Source organism: Mastigoproctus giganteus, chromosome 2 (assembly GCF_048544385.1).
Source record: "Mastigoproctus giganteus isolate SK-2022 chromosome 2, ASM4854438v1, whole genome shotgun sequence".
NCBI lineage: Eukaryota > Metazoa > Arthropoda > Arachnida > Uropygi > Thelyphonidae > Mastigoproctus > Mastigoproctus giganteus.
In genome coordinates, this window is record NC_143576.1 from 244,967,429 (window position 1) to 244,989,204 (window position 21,776).

General features: G+C 40.1%; 1 protein-coding gene across 1 annotated transcript in view; it reads right to left on the reverse strand.

The window, feature by feature from the left end:
* LOC150090339 (uncharacterized) overlaps positions 1–21,776 on the reverse strand; it is a 336,582-nt gene that overhangs the window by 179,430 nt on the left and 135,376 nt on the right. Inside the window, exon 2 of the mRNA XM_090390273.1 lies at positions 6,418–6,644. Coding sequence (XP_090246399.1) covers positions 6,418–6,644 — 227 coding nt within the window. The remainder of the gene's footprint in view (positions 1–6,417; positions 6,645–21,776) is intronic.

Below are 21,776 nucleotides of genomic sequence, written 5' to 3' on the forward strand. Positions count from 1 at the left end.
TAACATTTTTCATCGATGAGAAAACCCCCTTTTGTTTGGTACAAGAAAAAAGAAAAGAATTTGCCTTGTATGAATTTTAAATTGGTTTCAATACTTTGCTCTCAAAATAGCCATTTGGGACTTTACCGTTAATGCTTTGGGAAACATGGAATTGGGATAAGCCCTCTGTCTTTGGAAAGATCAATTTCTCACAAATAGAATCTTCTCGATTAAGGCTATCAACGCTCAGACAATAGATCTCTTGAATTTTATTAAAGCAGTTCCTTTGGACGTGCATATCGTGATGTATACTACGTTGTAAAAAGTTATCGAGTCTTTCTATTGAGCAACTTGTGTTTACATTTTAAATTTTTTCACAATATTTTTCAGAGAATGTTGCATTGTTCGTTTGTTTGCAATTCTGATTCTTTCTGCTATACTCGTAGAGATGTTCAACCAACAAAATCAGAGACAAATAATCAATGATTTTTACAGCGTATCGTGCTAATTTTGTAGTTAGAAGAAGAGATGAAGACAAATCATGAGTTCCACATTACGTCTCCCTTCCATGTGTTGAAACTATAAGACAATGGGATAATTTAAGACCAAAATCCCCTTTCTCTTGTGTTTGGTATGTACCTTGTGGTGTGGTGTGTGAATCTAGGGAATTCTTCCACTTGCTGAGACTACACACATGCGGGGCATAAATTCAAGTTGAGGAAGGATGGTTTCAGGATAGAGGGGCGGACGTTTTCCTTCAGCCAGAAAGTGGTTGATTGTTGGAACAGGCTTCCATCTGTTGTGGAAGTGGATGAGTTGTATAAATTCAAGGGAGAACTAGATTCTTCGAGGGTATGGATGGGTGAACTGGGTTTTGTTTTTGGCTGATGCTATATAAACTTGCTTTCTTGCATCATTTGCCATTACTACTATTACTGAATAATCAATGGTTTGTACAACGTATTGTGCGAATTTTGGAGTTAAATTAGGTGATAAAGACAAATCATGAGTCACATATTACGCCTACCATCCGTGTGTTGAAAATGTGAGACAATGATTTAATTGAAGATTAAATCCCCTTTCCTCTTGTGTATGGTGTGTACCTTATGGTGTGGTGTGAATCTAGCGAATTCTTCCACTTGCTGAGACTACACACATGAAGGGGCATAAATTCAAGTTGAGGAAGGATGGTTGCAGAATAGACGTGCGGAGGTTTGCCTTCAGCCAGCGAGTAGTTGATTGTTGAATCTGTTGTTGTGGAAATGTAAGGTTGAATAAATTCAAGGGGGAACTAGACAAATTCTTGGAGGGTATGGATGAGTGAATTGGTTTTTCTTTTTTTGGCTGATGTCATATATAAGCTTGCTTTCTTGTATCATTTGCCAATACTACTACTGCTAAATAATCAATGGTTTGCACAACGTATTGTGCTAATTTTGGAGTTAGAATGGGAGATGAAGACAAATCATGAGCCCCGCATTCCTCTCTCGTCCATGTATTAAAAATATGAGACAATGGGCTAATCGAAGACCAAACTCCCTATCCTCTTGTGTTTGGTGTGTACCTTATTGTGTGGTGTGAATGTAGAGAATTATTCCACTTGCTGAGACTGCACACGAGGGGGCATAAATTCAAGTTGAGGAAAGATGGTTGCAGGATAGATGCAGGAATAATCCTCTCAAGACAGTTCAAGGTTTATTTGAATCTATACTACGTAGAATACAAGCTTTTTAAAAGCAAAGAGTGGTCAATATAGAAAACTATATTAGTGCATACTTGTAACTCTTATCACAGTGCCTCCATTATTTTTTCCACCTCCTATTGTTTTAAGAGCATCAGCGACTAAGTCCATATTGCTCCGCCTATATTGTCTGTAAAATTCGTGTGTTCTGTGGTCGATTATCTGTTTTTATGGACTAAAAACCCCCAGTTTCCGGGATAAAAAGCAATTTTTATACCAGAAGAGATACACTGTCCTACCATCAATATCCGGACACCTGCTTTTAGACAAAAAAGAGCTTTTATTGGGTCATTTAATATTTTGTCAGGTGATATGTTCCTCCACTCGGCCTTTAATGCAGACACCAGTTCGGCCTTGTTCTTTGGGCGATCTCGACGTGGGACGTACCAGACGATCCAATACATCCCAAAGATGCTCGATATGGTTCAGATCAGACTCTGAGCTGGCCAATCCAACTTTTCCACACCCATGTCCTCAGACCACTCTGTTACGATCCGAGCAGTATGGCATGGCACGTTGTCTGGCTGATACAGGTATGGGCCTTCCCCGAAGTATTGTCAATATTGGAAGTGCATAATTGTCCACGTGTCCTGGTATTGCACAGCATTCATGGTTTTGTAGACAACGAGATACAATCAGGAAGGAACTGTTTCTCTGGCATTCGCCATACCAACTAGGAACGGCCATCAGACTGGTAGAGTGCGAACTTCGACTCGTCTGTCCATAGGACTGTTTTCCACTGCTCTACAGTCCAGGATTCGTGCTCCTTACACCATGTTAATTGGCGTCTAGCATTTGTTGAGGTGATCAATGGCATGTGAACAGCTGCACGACCACTGTAACCCATACCATGGAGTGTCCTTCGTATTGTACTAGTGCTGACATTAGTCCCAATACTCTCAATGAGGGTTTGTGTGACTTGAGATAATGGCAAATTACGATTTAGCGCATAATTCTTCGCAGAATTCTCTTGTCCCGTTCTGTTAGTTTTCGAGATTTACCAGGACGTTTTTTAGCAGATTCAGTCCCATTCCTCTTCCATGTGCATATTATGTCACTAACCGTTGACCCAGGGATCCTCAGAGTGACTGTGCGATGTCTCGTACAGAACGCTTCCTTATGTGGCATCCTACTGTCGTTCAACGTTGGAAATCTGTTAATTCTGTTGAACGTGCCGACTTTTCAATTGTCTGTTCGAAGTCCAGTGTACATATTTATAGGTTCTGTGACGTGTTGCAAATATAGGACCTGTTTCCTCATCCATGAAGGGCTGTCCGGATAATAATGGTAGGGCATTATATTTGCGTCTCTTTAAAGAGTTATTTTGGTTCTATAAATTTTCCACTGGGTCAGCCCAAATTGTGGAAAGTTAGTATACACAAAGCGACCAGGAGATTGATGTCGGTGTTGGTAAGAGAAGGAATTCTTTCAACGTGGATCTGAAACTTGATGGACTAATTAGTGTGATGACGTTAACTGTCATCGGCGTAACATGCACCGACTTAAAGATTGTTGTAATTTGTACTTCCGGAGCGGAGAGAAAGTAAGAAAGAAGAACGCATTGCGCCGAATGGCTAAGTCGCGTCTACTCTGTGTGTTACTTACTTAAAGTTTCGTCAACAATGCGCAGGAAATAATACGAGGGATGGCAAAGATGAACCGGGACTTCGCTGTTAACCTACTTTAATGGTATCAGACGACGCGGTCTTAGAGGGATGGGGGTAATTATACAGCGTCTTATTTATTCATCGCTGTGCGCAGGTTGGCTCGTTTGTCCATTGTAGAGAGAGAGAGAGAGAGAGAGAGAGAGAGAGAGAGAGAGACGAAGGCCGAAAGACAACGAAGATTAAATATACGAGTTGCAGTAGAAAGCGAAATATGTGAAGTGCGGTAGCGCAGTTATGGAGTTCGTCTGGCCGTGTATCGCAACAGTAGAGTGTAGCGTCGACCTCCTGCAGCGTCCGAACATGTAATAGACTTAAAAAAAGTATTGATCTCTATGAAAATGGCAGAGTGTAACAGTCTCTGATGCAATGGCTGCTCTCATAATAACTACCCATTTGGTAAACTGCGTTTTGCTCTCATTCTCTCTCTCTTTCTTTCCTCCCTCACTTCGTACTTTCTTTTCTTCTCTATAGATCCATCTATGTTATTTACACACACTTTCTCTGTTTGCTTTCTACTTTCTTCTATTCTTTCCTTGTCCATCCATCTCTATGGTAGTCTCACCATATTGTTCCATTCTATCTCTCTCTCTCTGTCCCCCTCCTACTTTCTTCTTTCTTCTTTTCTTTCATTGGCTATCCGTTTCTATAACAGTCTCTCAATTTTATTCCGTTCCACCACTCACCATCTTCTCTCTCTCTCCTTTATACATTAAACAGCAAAATATATGAAAAGAGGAAAAAAAACCCAGAAAAATATTAAGAGAAACAGATAATAAACAAGGAAAGAAAGAGAGAGAGAGATAGAACAAAAAAAGTGAAGTAGACTTCTATTCTTTCTTTGTCCATTCATCTCTATGGAAGTCTCGTCATATTGTTCCGTTCTATCTATCTCCCCCTCCCACTTTTCTTCTTTCTTATTTTCTTCCCTTGCCTATCCATTTCTCTGACAGTCTCTCCATCTTATTGCGTTCCATCACTCACCATTTTTTCTCTCTCTCTTCATCCGCTTTATACTTCCTTCTTTATTTTATTTCCCTGCCCATCCATCTCTAGAGTAGTCTCTCTATCTTCTTCCAGGCCATCTCTCTCTCTCTTTTCTACCTTCTTCTATTCTTTCTTTATCCATCATCTCTATGGTACCCTCTTAACCTCTTTGTCCCACCTCCTACTTTCTTCTCTTCTTTCCATGTCCATCCGTCTCCACTTCACCTTTTTCGTTCTATCCCTTTCTTTGCTTGTTTATTATCTGTTTCTCTTAACATTTTTCTGTTTTTTTTCTTTCTTTTCATATCTTTTTCTGTTTTTTTTCTCTATCTTCTTCGATTTTATCTTTCTCTGTGTTTCCTGCTTTCTTGTTTGTCGATCGATCTCCAGCCTCTCTTTCTTTCTCTCTCTTTCCATCTTTTTCTGCTCTCTCTCTCTCTCTCTGTCTGCTTTCTACCATTCTTCCTCCGTCATCCATCTCTGTGGTAGCCTCTTCATCTTGTTCCATTCTCCACCTCCCACCTCCTACCTTCTTCTTCTTTTCTTTCCGTGTCCATCCGTCTCTGTGGTAGTCTTTCCATAATTTTTTCCTTTCTATCTCTTTCCGTTTCATCTCTTCCTCTCTCTCCATATTTTCGTCCTCTCTCGCTCTCTCTTTCTTTCTTTGTTTATTACTATTTCTCTTCATCTTTTTCTTGTTTTTCTCTCTCTTCTCATATCTTTTGCTGTTCTTTCTTTCTTTATCTTTTTCGATTTGCTCTTTCTCTTGCTTCCCGCTTTCTTGTTTGTCGCTCGATCTCTAGCTTAACTCTCTTTCTCTTTCCATCTTTTTATATTCTCTCTCTCTCTCCCCCTGATTTCTGTTCGTCTGTATGCTTTTTTCTCAATATTTATTTCCTTGTCTTTATTTATTTCTGTCTTTTTCTCTGGTTTTCTTTCTATTTTCACTTTTATTACTTTCTTTCTGACTCTCCGTCGTTCGTTTTGCTGCCTTTCTTGTTCTGTGTTTTCCTGCTTTTCCTTCTTTCTCTCTCTCTCTGTCTCTCTCTATTTCTCTCTATTTTTCTCTCTCTGGCTCTGTCTCTCTCTCTTTCTATTCCTTTTTTTATCTCTCTCTCTCTCTATTTTTCTCTGTCTGTCTTTCTCTCCATTTTTCTCTCTCTGTCTGTCTCTCTATTTTTCTCTCTCTGGCTCTTTCTATTCCTTTCTCTCTCTCTCTCTATTTTTCTCTGTCTGTCTGTCTCTCTCTCTCTCTCTTCATTTTACTCTCTCTGTCTGTCTCTCTATTTTTCTCTCTCTGGCTCTTTCTTTATATTCCTTTCTTTATGTCTTTCTCTCTCTCTGTCTCTATTTTTCTCTGTCTGTCTCTCTCTTTATTTCTCTCTTCTCTCTCTCGCTCTATATTTCTCTCTCTCTCTGTATATATATATATATATTTCTCTCTCTCTCGTTCTATTCCTTTCGTTTTCTCTCTCTCTCTCGCCTGATTCACTCTTCATCTCTTTGTCTTACTGGCATTGTCTTCTCGAAATTAACGATCGTTAAACGAGCCACAGTCACAAAGAATCCTGTTGCTGTGGTAACTGTTGCATTTATCTCTGCTGTCGCTACAAACCTCTATTAGAAGTGCATCGATTAGAGCGATCTCCGTCGAACCAACTGCTATTGCACAATTTATCGATTATGGCGACCTCTTTTCCAAGAGCATCCTTGCTAGAGCGATCATGCCAGCAACAGAATTTGTTTCAACAACCTCGGTTCAGCTCAACTACACACTAACTCCAACTAGTAAAGCGAACTATTACCACGCACTCAGCTACTAACAATGTTATTAATCTATAATACTATTAGTATTATGATGGGTTGAGGACTCAGAAGAAAGAAGAAACTTATTCAATAGGGTACCGCAATTTCTGAAGGTTTCACTGGTCCGGAATATATATGGAGGAAGAAAAGTTGATTCCACGAGCTTTTAATTCGACACCAAAAAAAAAGAGTTTAAAAACTACTGAGACAGAAGTAGAGAGGTTCTGGCATTGCACTAACCTGATAGGATTCTCCCGCTCGGCGATCTATTTCTTTCGTAGTGGTGAGATTCCCCGTAATTGGGTCTATACTGAAGAAAGAATGGTCTCGAACATCCAGGAGGTTGTAGGTCACAGTCTTCCTGGGGGAGTCAGTGTCGTATGCGTGAACAGTGGTCACGTGAACCTTAGCGGGAGCTTTCTCGTAGATTCGAGGTTCGTGGACGGGTGTTCGGAACAAAACCTTGCCTAAAAGAGAAAGAAAAACGTAATGTTACCAATTGAAACACAGTATTTGCAGTTCTGATTCATGAATTCAAAATAAAACTTCCACGCGTCATTGATGGGATTCGAGCTCAGGTCTTTTCCACCAAGTGTGGGGAGGATGGCAATTTTACCAACTACTACTGTGCTATCCCGCGAGTGCGTAGATTCTTGCAATTTCTTACAATAGCCAAAGTCCACATTGGAAGGTCATGAAAGCTCATGGAAGAAACACTGTGGAGACTCACTCCACGTGATCAGGCGGTACTTGGGAGGGTAGAGCAACAATCTCATCAGACCAGGACATTTAAGGGGTTGAGGTTCAGGACTATACGGATACACTACGTATCGAAGCTCCACGACCTCAGTTTTCTGAAAGAATGTCGCCTTGAATGGTGCAGCGAATACTGTTATTAATCCATAGAATAGTAGAAGTCAGTTCTGTGGAGTGACCAATCAGTGAAGTTCGGAGGAGGAGTAGGAGGTTATGGTGTGGTGCAATCGCTAAAGGTATGGGCTGGGACTTTTGTTGTTGTTTACACAAGAAACCATGACTTCATACGCCTGTCTTAACATTTAGGACAATTCCATAGATCCTACGATGTGGCGCTTCTTTGGTGCAGATCCATGTTTATTTCAACAAGATATTGCCCTATTCAGTACTATCAGTGATGTTCAAGAATTGGGCCAACAGCACTGAAGATCCAGTTCGTTCCAGACATGGACTTTGGATGAGGGCCAAACTGATATGTCTCAGATCGATTGCTAACTGGCAAGTTTAAGAGGAAGATTGGAGGACTATATTCGCTGCAGTTCATTGGTAGAGCGCCTACCTAAGAGGGTGGACTGTGTTATAACTGACCGGGAGAACTGATGTGCTAGAGAAGTGAGCGGAAATGACGTAGATGCTTTTTATTAACTGCCTGCACACTCCTACAGTCAATTAATAAAAAAATAATATTGGTCGTCACGCGATCCTGGAAAAGCCAACCGACCATCACACCGACCTCATGGCCTTAATTACCTAGGCACAAACGCCATAGGATTGCATTTTCTAAAGTCAATTGGCACCTCATCAGTCAGTTCGTGACCTACGATGAGGTCAAACGACGAACTTTTATATCGCGCACATTTCATTTAAGCTCGTTTTCATCCGTTAATGGCGCCGAATGTTGCCCTTTCTAATTAACGCTAAGTGAGCGATATTCTGGCGACAGGTTATCGAGCGAAAAACCTTGACGATGGATGCAAATAAGCGAGTTGAGTTCTGTGCGCGTCGATTTCGGCGTGGTTAGGAAGCGGAGGCGGATTCGACGCGTGTTCAGCTTTTCGCAAATGAATTCTTGAGGAAACTTGGCCCCACTGTCACGTGCAGTAGAGGAAACTGACTCGGTGCGGACGTTGTAGGAGGGAAGGAGAAGGAGTCGGTGTCAGAACCGAGTTGACCAGACTGTCAGAAGTAATTAATTGGCTGGGCGGGAGTGAACGTGATATCCGCCAACAAAGCTTCTAATGGAATATTAATGCTTTCTCTCTTCGCTGGACTCGAGGGTGGCTCATAATTAATCCCTAATGAACGCTGCAAAGGTCATTTAACTTGTTGGGTTAGAACAGGTAATCGCATGACGCACAAAGTCTATCTATCTATCCATCATCCGTTACGCCCACATTTTTTTTTCCATTCCCTTATTTAATTCTCCATCTATCTTTGCATTTATAAGTTCCATTTCTGTTCCTCTTGTCACTACTTGTCTGTCCATTTCGATAACTGTGTTCGTTCCTTTCTATCAACTCTCTGTTCTCCTTTTCTTTCTTTCATCTATAAACTTATTTCTTTAACTTTCCGGGACCTATACCGGTTCCTTGGTCATATGCACAACTCGTGGGGGTCGGTGGATGACATAATCATAAGAGAGGAATGGGCCCTCGATTAGTCAGAGAGATCGGGTAATCAATCTGGGTCCATGTAAATCCGCCTACCCTTAATTCATCTGGAATCAATATGGAAGAATTCTTCCACATTAATAGCGTGGGATCATCCATAGGAGTGCTCTGCAATCTTGGACTTCCCACTATTCCTCTTTCCTGTATGTTTACAATGTTCCCCCATCTTCTTTTCAAATAACCTTCCTGTTATATTCGCCCTCTCTCCCGAGATAAAACATGGTTCATTCTTACTATCCCGATTTGGCTCCATTCTAAATTCACCATTAGATATTTTATAGCAAATAAAGTTACGTAGTTGTCACTTTGTAGATATTTAATTTTCAGTGTGGTTGGTGGAGGTGGCATAGTAATCTATGCCACCTCCACCAACCACATTACTTGGCTTTTGCATTTAGAATCGATTGTAAATCCACTCGTGAAAGCATTTCTACAGAAAAATACACCATGTGGATATGAGCGTCTAATTCTCTCTGTACTATCTCTATTCTCTACTTTTGTCTTCTGTTCCTATATATATATTTTTTTCTCACTGTTTATTACGTTCTTCTATATTTCTTTTCCTCTATTTCTTTACAATCTCATTTTATCTTCTGTATTAGAATTTAGAACGATTTTCCTCCGAAATGCAACTCAGTTTATACAATACAAACATATCGGAAGACGTGTTTCGTTTAGCGTTGTTTCACTTAACGTTACCTTTCGAAATGTCTGCTTCAAATATATTTCAAGCGTTGCGCCGTTTTTTGTCTTGAAATATATTTTCTCTGTTTTTTAAGTGTTTATTACTGCTACAATATGTTCTCGATCGTTCTTACTTTTTTATTCTTTTATCTACTTCTGTCTTCTATTCCTATATATAATTCAATTTGTACTTTTCTTTCTTTCTTTCGCTGCGTTTTTCCCTTTGTCTGCCTATTCTCTCTTTCCATAAAACATTATATATCTTCTCCTTTCTAGATTATTTTGTCTACTTATCTTTCTCGGTTCTTATTTCTTTCTATATACCTTTCTCCACTTTTATTTCTCTCTGTACTATCTCTCTATTTTGCTTCGCTCAATACTCGATCCTTCTTTCATTTTTATTTTTCCCTTCTCTGTCTTTTTCGTTTATCATTCTTTCTATCTATATTCCTCTCCCCTTCTCCGTCTTCTCCTCCTATATATAATCTGTTTTTTACTTTTCTTTCTTTCTCTCGATGCTATTGTCCTCTGTCTCTCTCTATAGATTCTTTCGTCTATAGTGAATTCCAAGCTTTCCATAAACCATTATATGTTTTCTTCTTTCTACATTATTTTGTCTACTTTTCGTTCTCCATTCTTCTTTCTTCCTATATACCTTTCTCTATGCTTTTCCTCTACTTTTCTTTCTCCATTCTTCTTTCTTCCTATATACCTTTCTCTATTCTTTTTTCTACTTTTCTCTCCATACTATGTCTCTATTTTATTTCGCTCTATACTTTATCCCTATTTCGCCTTTATTTTTTCTGTCTGTATTATTTTCTGTTTTTTTTTACTTTTCTCTCTTTTATGTTCTCCATTCTCCATCTCTTTTATTTAATCATTCTTTCTATATATATTCCTCTCCCCCCCTTCTGAATATGTGCATGCCTGAATACCAGCGTCTGCCAATTTCTTTCCGAAAGAAGTAGCCAAAACTTTACCGATCACTCCATCTCTCTAAACACTAAAACCCTCACCGAACTGAGCCATTATTAAAAAAAACAAAAAACAAACAAGACGTGATCTGAGGTTATTTCCTAATTTTCTTACTCATTTCACAGCTTCAAAGCCTACTTAAAACGGAACAGCTCCAGTTAAGGAGAAATGAGGGGAGATCAAAAATTAATCTAAAAGTCCCCACGAGATCCAATACTCTATTGGAAAGAAAGATTAATTGTTTGACCGCGTCTCGGAGTACAAGCGGTGCGGGAATTGGGAATCCCATTTTCTGCAAATTGCTCCCTGGTTCAAACGATAAAAATTTATGGCACTTTTTAGTACCAATATTTCGAGGAGAAGCAGCACCATCACGAGCTCATTTAGTGCACCATAATACCAGAATTTGTATGCGGGTCACTTTTGACCTTATTTTTAAGCGAGGATGTTGGCAGTTTATCCTTTGACTACGCTTATTTACTTAGCGTTCAACGATAAACGATGTTGTTTATTTAACTAGAAAGTGCACGATGCAAAGTATTGAGCGAAAGAGGAAACGAATGATTGCGTAGTGAAATTTAAGAGCATCCTTGTCAAGTAAATCAGATTTACTCCTCCACTATGATCTGTATTCCTAATTTGTATACTTGACGCAAATTCCTCCCTCCCCTTTCTTCCTCTTGTTTGCCCGACATCTGCGATCTATAGAATTTAAAGAAATCCAATGTAAACAGTAACCGTAGTGACGGTGGCGGAGGTGTGCATTTAAAGCGTTCTGACAAATGTTATTGAACCGGCGAAGCGTGTGCAGCGATTGTGTAAAAACTCCTATAAATGGAAAGAAACCTAAAAAAAAAAAAAGTCCTCGAAGAAAAATTTCTTAAAAATTCTAAACACACGTTTCTATAGTTACGTAAGGTGTTGAAAATTTCGACGGCGCAATCCCTCTTATGGTTCGTAGTCGGCGTCGCAAATTGAAAAGACATGCCCCTTCCCTCCCGGTTGAGTCTCAAGAAAGATACTCTCCACCAAAGCCCAGCTAGCCCCTTTGAAGGTGATTCTACCGCGATGCACTTCTGCATTGCTGGGTTGCCTATCCAAACACAAATCAACATAATGCACGTTTGGATATTACATCGGAAAAGCATCTGCCGTAAGTTGATAGCGGGGGTTGTCGCAAGGCAACGCTACTCATCGGTCCGCAAACGAAACAACACTGGAAGCAAATAGAAGTAGCTATTAATGCGGGAGTAGAAAAGAGCTGCAGATAAATATACGAAGAGTAACTCTTACTCTCATTGTGCAATTATCTTATGGCAGCGGAAGATAGCGTCTGTTTATAAGGATGCGGCGGTGGTGGTGGTGGTGGGGGGGTGTTGGCGGAGGGGGGAGGGCGGGAAGTGAAATACTTCACGATAAACCGTACTCGTATAATCGTAAATTACGTACATCGTTTATCCTTAATGAGACAGGTATAAGGACTCAATGATGCTTCAGAACGGTTGATGTAGTGAGGAGGAAAAGGCTCTTCTGTCTGCTCCTTATTCTGCCCAAATGGTGGAAGTTATAAATAAAATTAAGCGTTCATTCTATCTGTATTATAAATGGGAGATTTGCTTCTTGGAAGTACCTTATAAGGCAAGTGAAGAGAGAGAGAGAAGAGAGTACTTTACATTTGCCTTCTATAGTCGAAGAGAGAGCGTTGTTGAAGGTGAGGAGAAGATTGCAGGTGATTAGAGAGAGAGAGAGAGAATGAAAAAAATGTTGGAAAGAAAGAAGACAAAAATGAATTGGTGTGATAACAAGAAAAGAGAGATAGAGAGAGATGATTGAAAAAACAGAAACACGAATAGCAGGATAAGCTGTATTTAGTAAACTGATAACAAAAAAGGAACAACTTCAAATGAGCGAATTGAGAATAATTCATTGGAGGAATGAATGGGCAATGAATTTCCCATTCTGTATTTAGTAAACTGATAACAAAAAGGGAACAACTTCAAATGCACGAATTGAGAATAATAATTCTTTGGAGGAATGAATTGGCAATGAATGATAGCTTATTCCTTCAGTCAGCACACTACAATGACCAGTGCTTGGTTACAATATACGATATATGGTTAGCCTTTGTGATAGAAAGAAAGAAATAATAACTGCCAAGTTTATATTAGTCCGATTTCAGTTAAATTTATAATAGCTTAATGAATCTTATTTAAAATAAAATCCAAATGTTAAATAATATGAACATCCGTCCACTGTAAGTTTGGTTATTACATGCGGACGGACCAACAGACATAGTAAAGATAATAGGCACTTATATATACAAAGAAAGAAAGAAATGAAAGTAAGCATGGCTTGATAAATGTTATTTAAAATAATACAAATGTTAAATGTGATGAACATTCGCCCATTGTAAATTGGGTTATTTGCATGCGGACGGACCACCTGACATGGTGAAGATAAATAAAATTTCTGTTTATATTCAGGGACGGCCACACGGTCAGAGGAGTTCACAAGATACAGAGAATGCGTGAAACCGCACCATATTTAGCACTTCGCTCTGGCCACTTGGCTACGGTAGCATAGGCACACACACACACACACACACACACACACACACACACACACACACACACACACACACACACACACACACACACACACACAAAGAAAGAAACGAAGTAAACATGGTTTGATAACTCTTGTTTAAAAGATGCAAATGTTAAATGTCATGAACATCCGTCCACTGTAAGACGAGTTATTACATGCAGACGGACCAACGGACATAGTGAAGATAATAGGCGCTTGTATATATATAAAGAAGAGAAGTAAGTAGCAGTGAGTAGCAGAGTAAGAATAGAATGACAGATTGAAATGATGCTGAGAAAATCGTTTGTTTCTGTGCTCTTAACCGCAATGAATCGTTCGCCGGTTTGTACGACTTCACTTTTCAAACGCCCCTAATTAGAATGCGTATTTAAGTGACGAAGATACATCAGAAACACGTGTCGTTAGTGGTTGTTTCGATGGGTGCACGGGAAGAAAGGGGGGAGGGAAGTGGCGCTAATCACCTTCATTTCCTCGGTGCTGTCGACGAATGGAGAGTTAAGGCAACACCGACGGAATTCAGCGAAAAGCAATTGCCCCGTTTATGTGTGTGGCCGGTGACGTCACAGCCGTGCAATCTACAATATCTGCCGTGCAGTGAAGCATCGCACCGAAGGATACGCCGTACATAGCGGGCCGGCCACATTGTGCGTTCCATCCGAAGAGATGTTATGGCACGCTGTTAGGTGGCCGGTAATCGCATATTGCTGTCATTGCCAACAACATCTCGTGCGTGATGAAAATCTGTTTCCATTCTCGGATTACTTTTAGACGGCGAACAAACGCGCGCCACTCACTTATATAAAATATTATCCGCACTCCCTCTCCGACTATTATTGTCAATTACGGCCACCGGCGATACTTGTAAAGCGTATTAATTTCCCTTTATTCTCGTGGCCGGAACAGGTTCGCTCTTTCGCCATAAACCTCCCTCCAACACGAATACGAAATGAGAACGCGAACAAAGGGATGGACGCGCGAAGAAAAATGTGTCCGTGGTAAGTGTCTTCGGGTGCGTCGAAGAAGCGTCTTGGAAATGTCAGAAATACTCGTTGGGATCCATCCGATGTTTCTACAATGGACGCTAATTGGCGGTGGAGGAGTTTCTTTCAGAAAGGTTCTTTGCCGGGATGATTTTCTAGACGGGGCGTTTGTAAGAATGATTGACAGCGCGGATGAATCTTCCGCATTGGGTTGGGTTTAGTCACGCACTAATGAAGTGAGATATGCGCGCAGATATGGGATTTGGCAACCCCGCGATTATAATTTTCATCTTTGAGTCGAATGCCGTCATATAAATATATCGGTTCTTTTCATCTTTATCGTCGAGTCCCTGGAAATTGCCCAATTATCTTCTTCTTTGTGCAATTCTTCGCCACGTGTTTCTGCCGTGTCTGATTTGCACGTTGGTCATTCGGAGTGTCATTTCTTAGATTAGCAGATGGCGAAATTCTCATTGATTTGTACGTTCGTGTTTTATTTTGCTTTTGCCCCGATAATGAAATTCACGAGAGCATTTTTTTTTGGGCACGACTGTATTAATTGTCGGGAATTTTCCACTGATTGCATCTTGATAATTGAGTGCGTATGGGGGATGAAAGATGGTAATTAAACGTGGGGAAAGTGTAAAATGTAATGCGTGATACAAATAAAATAGGTCCAGCTGTTGCTATTTGTAAAATTTGAAAAATTTGATATTTATGGTTTTTTTTTTTGTTTTTTTTTTTTTTTTTGTCTTTCTTTTCAGATTGAGTGAACACGTGGCTGATAACTCGATATTTTGATATTTGTTGGAAAAGGCAAGGATTTGGTTACTGTTTAACAATCCCCGTTATTTGTGATTCTAAATAATAAAATGAATGAAATTTAAGAAAAAGAAAAAGAGAAAGAGAGAGAGAAAGTGAAAAGACAGGGAGGGAGAATGAAGAAGAGACAAAAAAGAAGAGAGGGAGATAGAAAGAATGAGACAACATGACAGCGAATTATAGAAGAAAAGCAAGAAAAACGTGGAAAAAAAGAGAGTATTATAGAGGAAAAGCAAGAGAAACGTGAAAAAAAGAGAGAAATGAAAAAAAAATAGAAAAAGCTCGGAAAAGAGAAAGTTGAAAGAGAAAGAATGAAACAGATGTTGAGAAAGTCTGAAAAGGAGAGAGAGAGAGAGAGAGAGAGAGAGAGAGAGAGAGTGAAAGAGAAAAAGTGAAAGAGAAAAAGTGAAAGTTAGAGGGAGAAAGATAAACAGCGAAGGTGAGAGAGAGAGAGAGAGAGAGAGAGAGAGAGAAAAGAAAGAGAGAGGTAAAAGTTAGAGTGAAAGAGAGAAAGTAAAAAAGGAAAGTGAAATTTACGGAGAGAGAGCAAATGCGAAAGTTAGAGAGAGAAAGCGAAAGTCAGAGAGAATGAAAGAGAGGACAGGAAGTTAGAGTAAAAGAGAGAAAGTGAAAGTTACAGAGAGAGAGAAAGTGAAAGTTACAGAGAGAGAGAGAGAGAGAAAGTGAAAGTTACAGAGAGAGAGAGAGAGAGAGAAAGTGAAAGTTACAGAGAGAGAGAGAGAGAGAGAGAGAGAAAGTGAAAGTTACAGAGAGAGAGAGAGAGAGAAAGTGAAAGTTACAGAGAGAGAGAGAGAGAGAGAGAGAGAGAGAGAGAGAAAGTAAGAGTGAAAGTTAGACACAGAGAGAAAGTAAGAGTGAAAGTTAGACAGAAAGAGAGAGAGAGAGAGGGAGAGAGAGAGAGAAAGTAAGAGTGAAAGTTAGACAGAGTGAGAGAGAGAGAGAGAGAGAGAGAGAGAGAGAGAGAGAGAGAGAGAGAGAGAGAGAAAGTAATAGTGAAAGTTAGACAGAGAGAGAAAGTAAGAGTGAAAGTTAGACAGAGTGAGAGAGAGAGAGAGAGAGAGAGGGAGAGAGAGAGAGAAAGTAAGAGTGAAAGTTAGACAGAGTGAGAGAGAGAGAGAGAGAGAGAGAGAGAGAGAGAGAGAGAGAGAGAGAGAGAGAGAGAGAAAGTAATAGTGAAAGTTAGACAGAGAGAGAAAGTAAGAGTGAAAGTTAGACAGAGTGAGAGAGAGAGAGAGAGAGAGAGAGAGAGAGAGAGAGAGAGAGAGAGAGAGAGAAAGTAATAGTGAAAGTTAGCCAGAGAGAGAGAGAGAGGGAGAAAATTCAGGGAGGCAGAAAAAGAGAAAAAGGGAAAGTTAGAGACTGAAAGAGAGAAAGAAAGTTAGAAAGAGAAAAGGAGAGAAAGTAAAAGCGAAAGTCAGAGCGCGAGAGAGTGAAAATTACAGGGAAAGAGAGAGTGAAATTAGAGAGAGAGAGAGAGAGAGAGAGAGAGAGAGAGAGAGAGGGTGAGTAAATGAGTGAAAGTGAAAGTCAGATAGAGAAAGTGAAAGAGAGAGAAAGTTTATTAAAGAGGGAAAGAGACAGAAATACAGAGAGCGAAAAACAGTGGGAGAGAGAAAGAGAGCTAGAGAACGAAAGTAAAAGTCAGTAAGACAGAGAGATAGAAAGAGATAGAAAGAGAAAGGGAAAGAAAAATTTCAGAGAATGTCGGTGAGAAAACCGGAACCGAAATATGCTTTATGACCTCGGGTTAGCATGTGATGTCACAGAAGCGTGCTCCGAAGGCATCCTCAGGCACATCTCCCCCCCCCCCTTTATGATCGCCTAAATATTTAAGTGGCAGCGGCGTGCGTGATTCACGTGGCTCGTTGAGTGCCGCACCGGGGAAGGCGAGCTCGTTCTTCACTCGAGTCCGACACACGTACGCGGGATCTTGAAGGGACGAACTGCGACAAGTGACGTCATGAAACGCGTACGTGAGAACCACACCCGCCACCGTTAAAATATTCAGCGGAATTCGGCTCGGAAGATCGTTTGTGCGAACACTCGTCCTTCGAACGACGCTGAAAAGTGACGGCAATCTAGGAGCACCGCGAACACGGGAGGGATCTCGACAGATGGAGGCAATCCCCGCATTAGCGACGTCTGCGGGGTACGCAAATGATCTATAAGCGGGGCGGCGATATGAAACTTTCATTTACATCCTCGGGAACGGCAAAATGCGCCATCGAAGCTTTTCAGTCGGCCGCTGAAACGATCCCCCCAGATACCAATCAATCCACCCCCCGTACACTCGCAGAGGCGATTGAAAAGGTACGTGCAGTCGATAGAGACGTGCGCCTACATCTCCCTCAGGTACTTGGCAGACGCCACCACCGCGTTCGGTTTTCATACGGCCGGAGGATCATTCGAAGAAGTCCCCCCCCCCCCCACAAGGTGGACATCGGTGCCATAGTGCAAAATGATGTCAAAAGATGGCGCCTCTTTGTTATCCAAACGATAACAAAGAGGTCGCGCAGTTTACGCAATCCTTTGAGAATCGTAGATGCCACCTAGTGGCAAGTTTTGGAAATAAAAGAATTATTGTAGTAGGAACTCGCATATCCGGAACGTGTCAGGAAAATTTTTATTTCTCGATTTATTCTCTTTTACTTATAAAAGTGCAAAAGTGAAAAAAAAAAAAAATTGGATTTCCAGTAAGAGACCGGCCCTGCCTGGTATGGAATATTTATCCAAGTTTCAATTTTGCATTTCAGAAGCCTATGACGAATAGAATTTCCATAAGTTTAATAAAAGTGTTTCTATAGCGTTCTTTTTTTTTTTTTTTTTTGCTTTTCTCATTTCAATACGGCACGGAATTTCGAATTCTGGCTAACCCTCGAACACAAGGCACTTTCCGCTGCGCCGTGTACTCCGGAGAGATTTCGCAGGAAATGTAGTCGACCTACGATCTCAAACAACTCGTGTGAGTTGAAAAGAGAAATCTTTTGGGATTCGAGGCTCAATGTTGCTTTTCCAAAGAGCTAATTTGCCTTTTCTCAGCAAACTGTCCCGGTCTTTCTCTCTCACTCTCCTCTCTCTGTATGGGTGTGTGCGCAGTAAACAAAATCCGCGAATCCACTTCAACAGACCACATCTGTCCCGTAGGTGTCGCCCTGTCCCGTTCAACAAAGACTTCCTACAACAATAAAATAAAATTTTAAAATGATTATTATTCACTTTTTTATTGTTAAAATCTCATAATCTGAGTAGCCATTTAACTTATTTTGTATGTGGATATGTATGTATGTATGTATGTACAGTTTCTTCAACTTATTTCATGTGTCTTATAACTAGTAAAACTTGTCCGCCAAAATATTAACTTCTTATTTAATAATTTAAAGAAATCAAATTAATCTAATCCTTTTTGGTCAAAAAGCTAATTTCGTAGAAGATAATCCTACTCCTCTATATCTCTTTTATAATCTTCTGTTTAAGAGGGATGATCATTTAATTCGCGGACTGGTGAAAGATCTTATGTTAATTGTCATCATCATCTCAATCTTCTGTGGATTTCTCCTTCTCGAAATACTCTTCCTTGAATTTTATACACTTTGGCCACCCTCTTACCCACGCATTAAATGCTTCTTGAAAGTCATTTTTCGAAAGACTGCCAAGTGCTTCCATTGTGCCTCTGTGAGCATCATTGTGTCGGATGCGAAACACTTGCCTTTTAGAGCTTTCTTCAGACGTGGAAAGAGGAAGAAATCACACGGGGCTAAGTCCGATGAATAAGGGGGATATATGCAGAAATCGTCCTACCAAGACACTTATTACCAAACGCTTCATTCATCTCTTTATATGTTTCCGATGCATTCAAACACCCCCAACGATACAATAACGAATCACCTATCGCTGAACGAAGAAAGACTCTTGGGCTACAGAGCTTGGCAACCAGGCACATCAGAAGTGACTTGATTGAGGTTTGTAAGGCTCCGAGATCGGTTAGTAAAATGAATGAAGGCGAAAATTTCAATTTTATAAAGAATTCCAGAACTATACGTGATAAATTCGAATTAAAGGGGAAGAGGTTTAGATTAGATTGTAGGAAGTTTTCTTTTAGCCAGCGAGTGCCAGCGATTCAAAGGTGAACTGGACAGTTACTCATGTGAAGAGGGAAGCGCATTTTTTTTTATATTTTCTTATCAACTCTTTTTTTCCTTTCTTTTGGCCTGTGCAGGCTTCCTTGCACCTTGCACTACACTGTTATTACTATTAAATCTAAGATCTCTAAGTCAACAAGGCAGGATGGTAACTTCTTCCAATACTTGATTAATCTTGAACCGAAGAAAAATTGTCTTTTTTTATTTTCAGCCTGTTTTTTTTTTCCTTCATAGAAAGAGAAAATATGTTCCTCACAAATTTTATCGATCCCTTTCAAGATAATTTAAACACCTCAATCAGAATCATCAGCAGAAACTTGGTTACTAAACTTTGCAACTTACTGAATTTGTTTTCCTCCTTTGTACCCTTTGCAGCAAGACGATATCTTTCCTGAAATGGGACTTCGTGCTGCTGATTAGTATTAGTAATGGCCGCATGGTGCAAGAAAGCCTATGGCTTAGGCTGCACCAGCCAAAAAAAAAAAAAAAAAAAAAAATCCGAACAAAAACAATGATAAAAACAAAAATAAAAAAAATAAATAATAATAATTAATTAAAAAAAGAAAATTAAACCTATCATTCTATGCGCTTCCCTTACCCGAAAGTACTATCCAGATGACCTTTGAATTTCCCCAAACTGTCGGCCTCTACCACCCATGAAGGTAACTTATTCCAGTAATTTATAACTCGCTGGCTAAAATAAAACTTCCTGCAGTCCAATCTAAACATTTCCCCCCGTAACTTGAATTTATGTCCCCTAGTTCTAGCATCATTTATAATCTTGAAAATTTTGTCCTCATTCATTTTACTGATGCCTCTCAGAGCCTTAAACACCTCAATCAAATCTCCTCTAAGGTGTCTAGTTTCCAAACTCTGCAACCCACATATTCGAAGTCTTTCTTCATAAGAACGCCCTTTTGCCGATCTCGCCAGGCGAGTAACCCTTCTTTGCACCCTTTCAAGAAGCTCGATGTCTTTCTTCAGGTGCGGTCTCCATACTTGAACACAGTATTCCAAGTGTGGTCTAACATTAGCCTTTATATAATGGGATTATCACGTCCCTATCTCTACTTGCAAAAGTTCGATAGCTCATCGATAGGACACCATGGGCCTTCCTTGCAACCTGTTTACAATGCTCAGAGAATTTCATGTCTGACCGTATCGTAACACCCAAGTCCCTTTCCTCCAGTACTGGGTTTAGTTGAACTCCACCAAGTGAATAAGTTATTTTGTGATTACTGTTTTCCAGGTGTAATACCTTACACTTTGTTGGATTAAAGCATAGCTGCCATTTTTCTGACCATTCCTGAAGTCTATTTAGGTCTCTCTGAAGAAGCTCAGCTTGACAGTAATCATTAATTGCTCTACCAATTTTAACATCATCTGCAAATTTAGACATCACGCCCTCTATCCCTTCATCAATGTCGTTTATGAAAATTAAAAACAACAGTGGTCCTAATACTGATCCTTGGGGAACCCCACTTCTTACATCAACCCAATCTGAGGAATAGCCATTTATCACAACCCTCTGCCTCCTGCCTTGAAGCCATCCTGCTATCCATCTGAGGATTTTCCTAGTGATTCCAACCTGTTCCAGCTTATAAAGCAACCGCTCATGTGGGACTGAGTCAAAAGCTTTGCTGAAATCTAAATAAACAATGTCGAAATTATTCCCTAAATTCAGCTCGTGAGTGACCCTTTCGAAATAGCGAACCAGATTTGTTAAACATGATTTTCCCTTTACAAAAGCATGCTGAGTATCCTTGAGAATTTCAATTCGATCCAAATGATCCTGAATTCCACCCTTGATCATTGCTTCCATGATTTTCCCTACTACTGAAGTCAGACTGACAGGTCGATAATTTCCAACTTCACTTTTAGAGCTACCCTTATGTATGGGAGATACATTTGCACTTTTCCAATCCAAGGGAATCTCCCCCAGAGTCTAGTGATGCTCGCATAATTAGCCTCAATGGTTCAATGCACTCGCTTGCCGCCTCCCTTAAGATTATAGGGTATATTCCATCAACTCCAGGAGTCTTACTGGTCTGTAGGCTCGAAAGTTTTTTCATTAAATAATCTTGCGAAATTTCAATATCATTAATTACATATTTTTCAACTTCGCTCCCACAATTTCCCATTGCCACAAAAGGCTTTTCATTTGTAAATATCGATGCAAAATAACTGTCGAGTTCATCTGCAACGGCAGCTGGTGTATTTAATACTATCCCCTTTCTCTTAGAAATCATGATGGTGATGATTTCTTGTTTTATAGCGCGTTGGCATCTTAGGCCATGAGGCGGCAAGTCTAAAGGCTTCCAAGTGCGAGCTGTACATCAGCAATACTATCCTTTGTACTCTTGTAACAGTTTTACTACACTATTAAGAGAATCCCTGTTGTACTACGTTACAATCCCCAAGTTCGTTTCATCCTCATTGTTTTACCCCCCCCCCCGCGATTCTGCCTCTCTTAGTTGATAATTCAAGTTCAGTTTACTGTGACCCGGACGCAGAACCTTGCATTTATTATCATTAAAACTGAACTGCTATTTTTAGACCGGTTGTATAACCTCATTCTTGTTGCAGAGTCATTACCTCAGTCTCACTACTAACAACTCTGCCCACCTTAACATCTTCAGAAACTTTTGACACGAAACTTCTATTACCATCAATATCATTAATTAATGTAATGGCCAAGTCAAGAATATTGATCTCTCCCTGGTGGGATTAAGGAAGCAGTAACCATCAGCCTTAGATCATACAATTAGGCGGTACTTATGTCTGTAAATTGCGTGTGTTCTGTGCTCAATTTGCCTATTTGCTGGATGAAAAACCTCAGTTTCCGGGAGGGGAAACCATGCAACCCAATTCCAGAGACTAATAACTTAGCCACATTGTGATAAAAGCCCATAAATATTCCTCGCGTCACTGCCAAGAACCTTTCT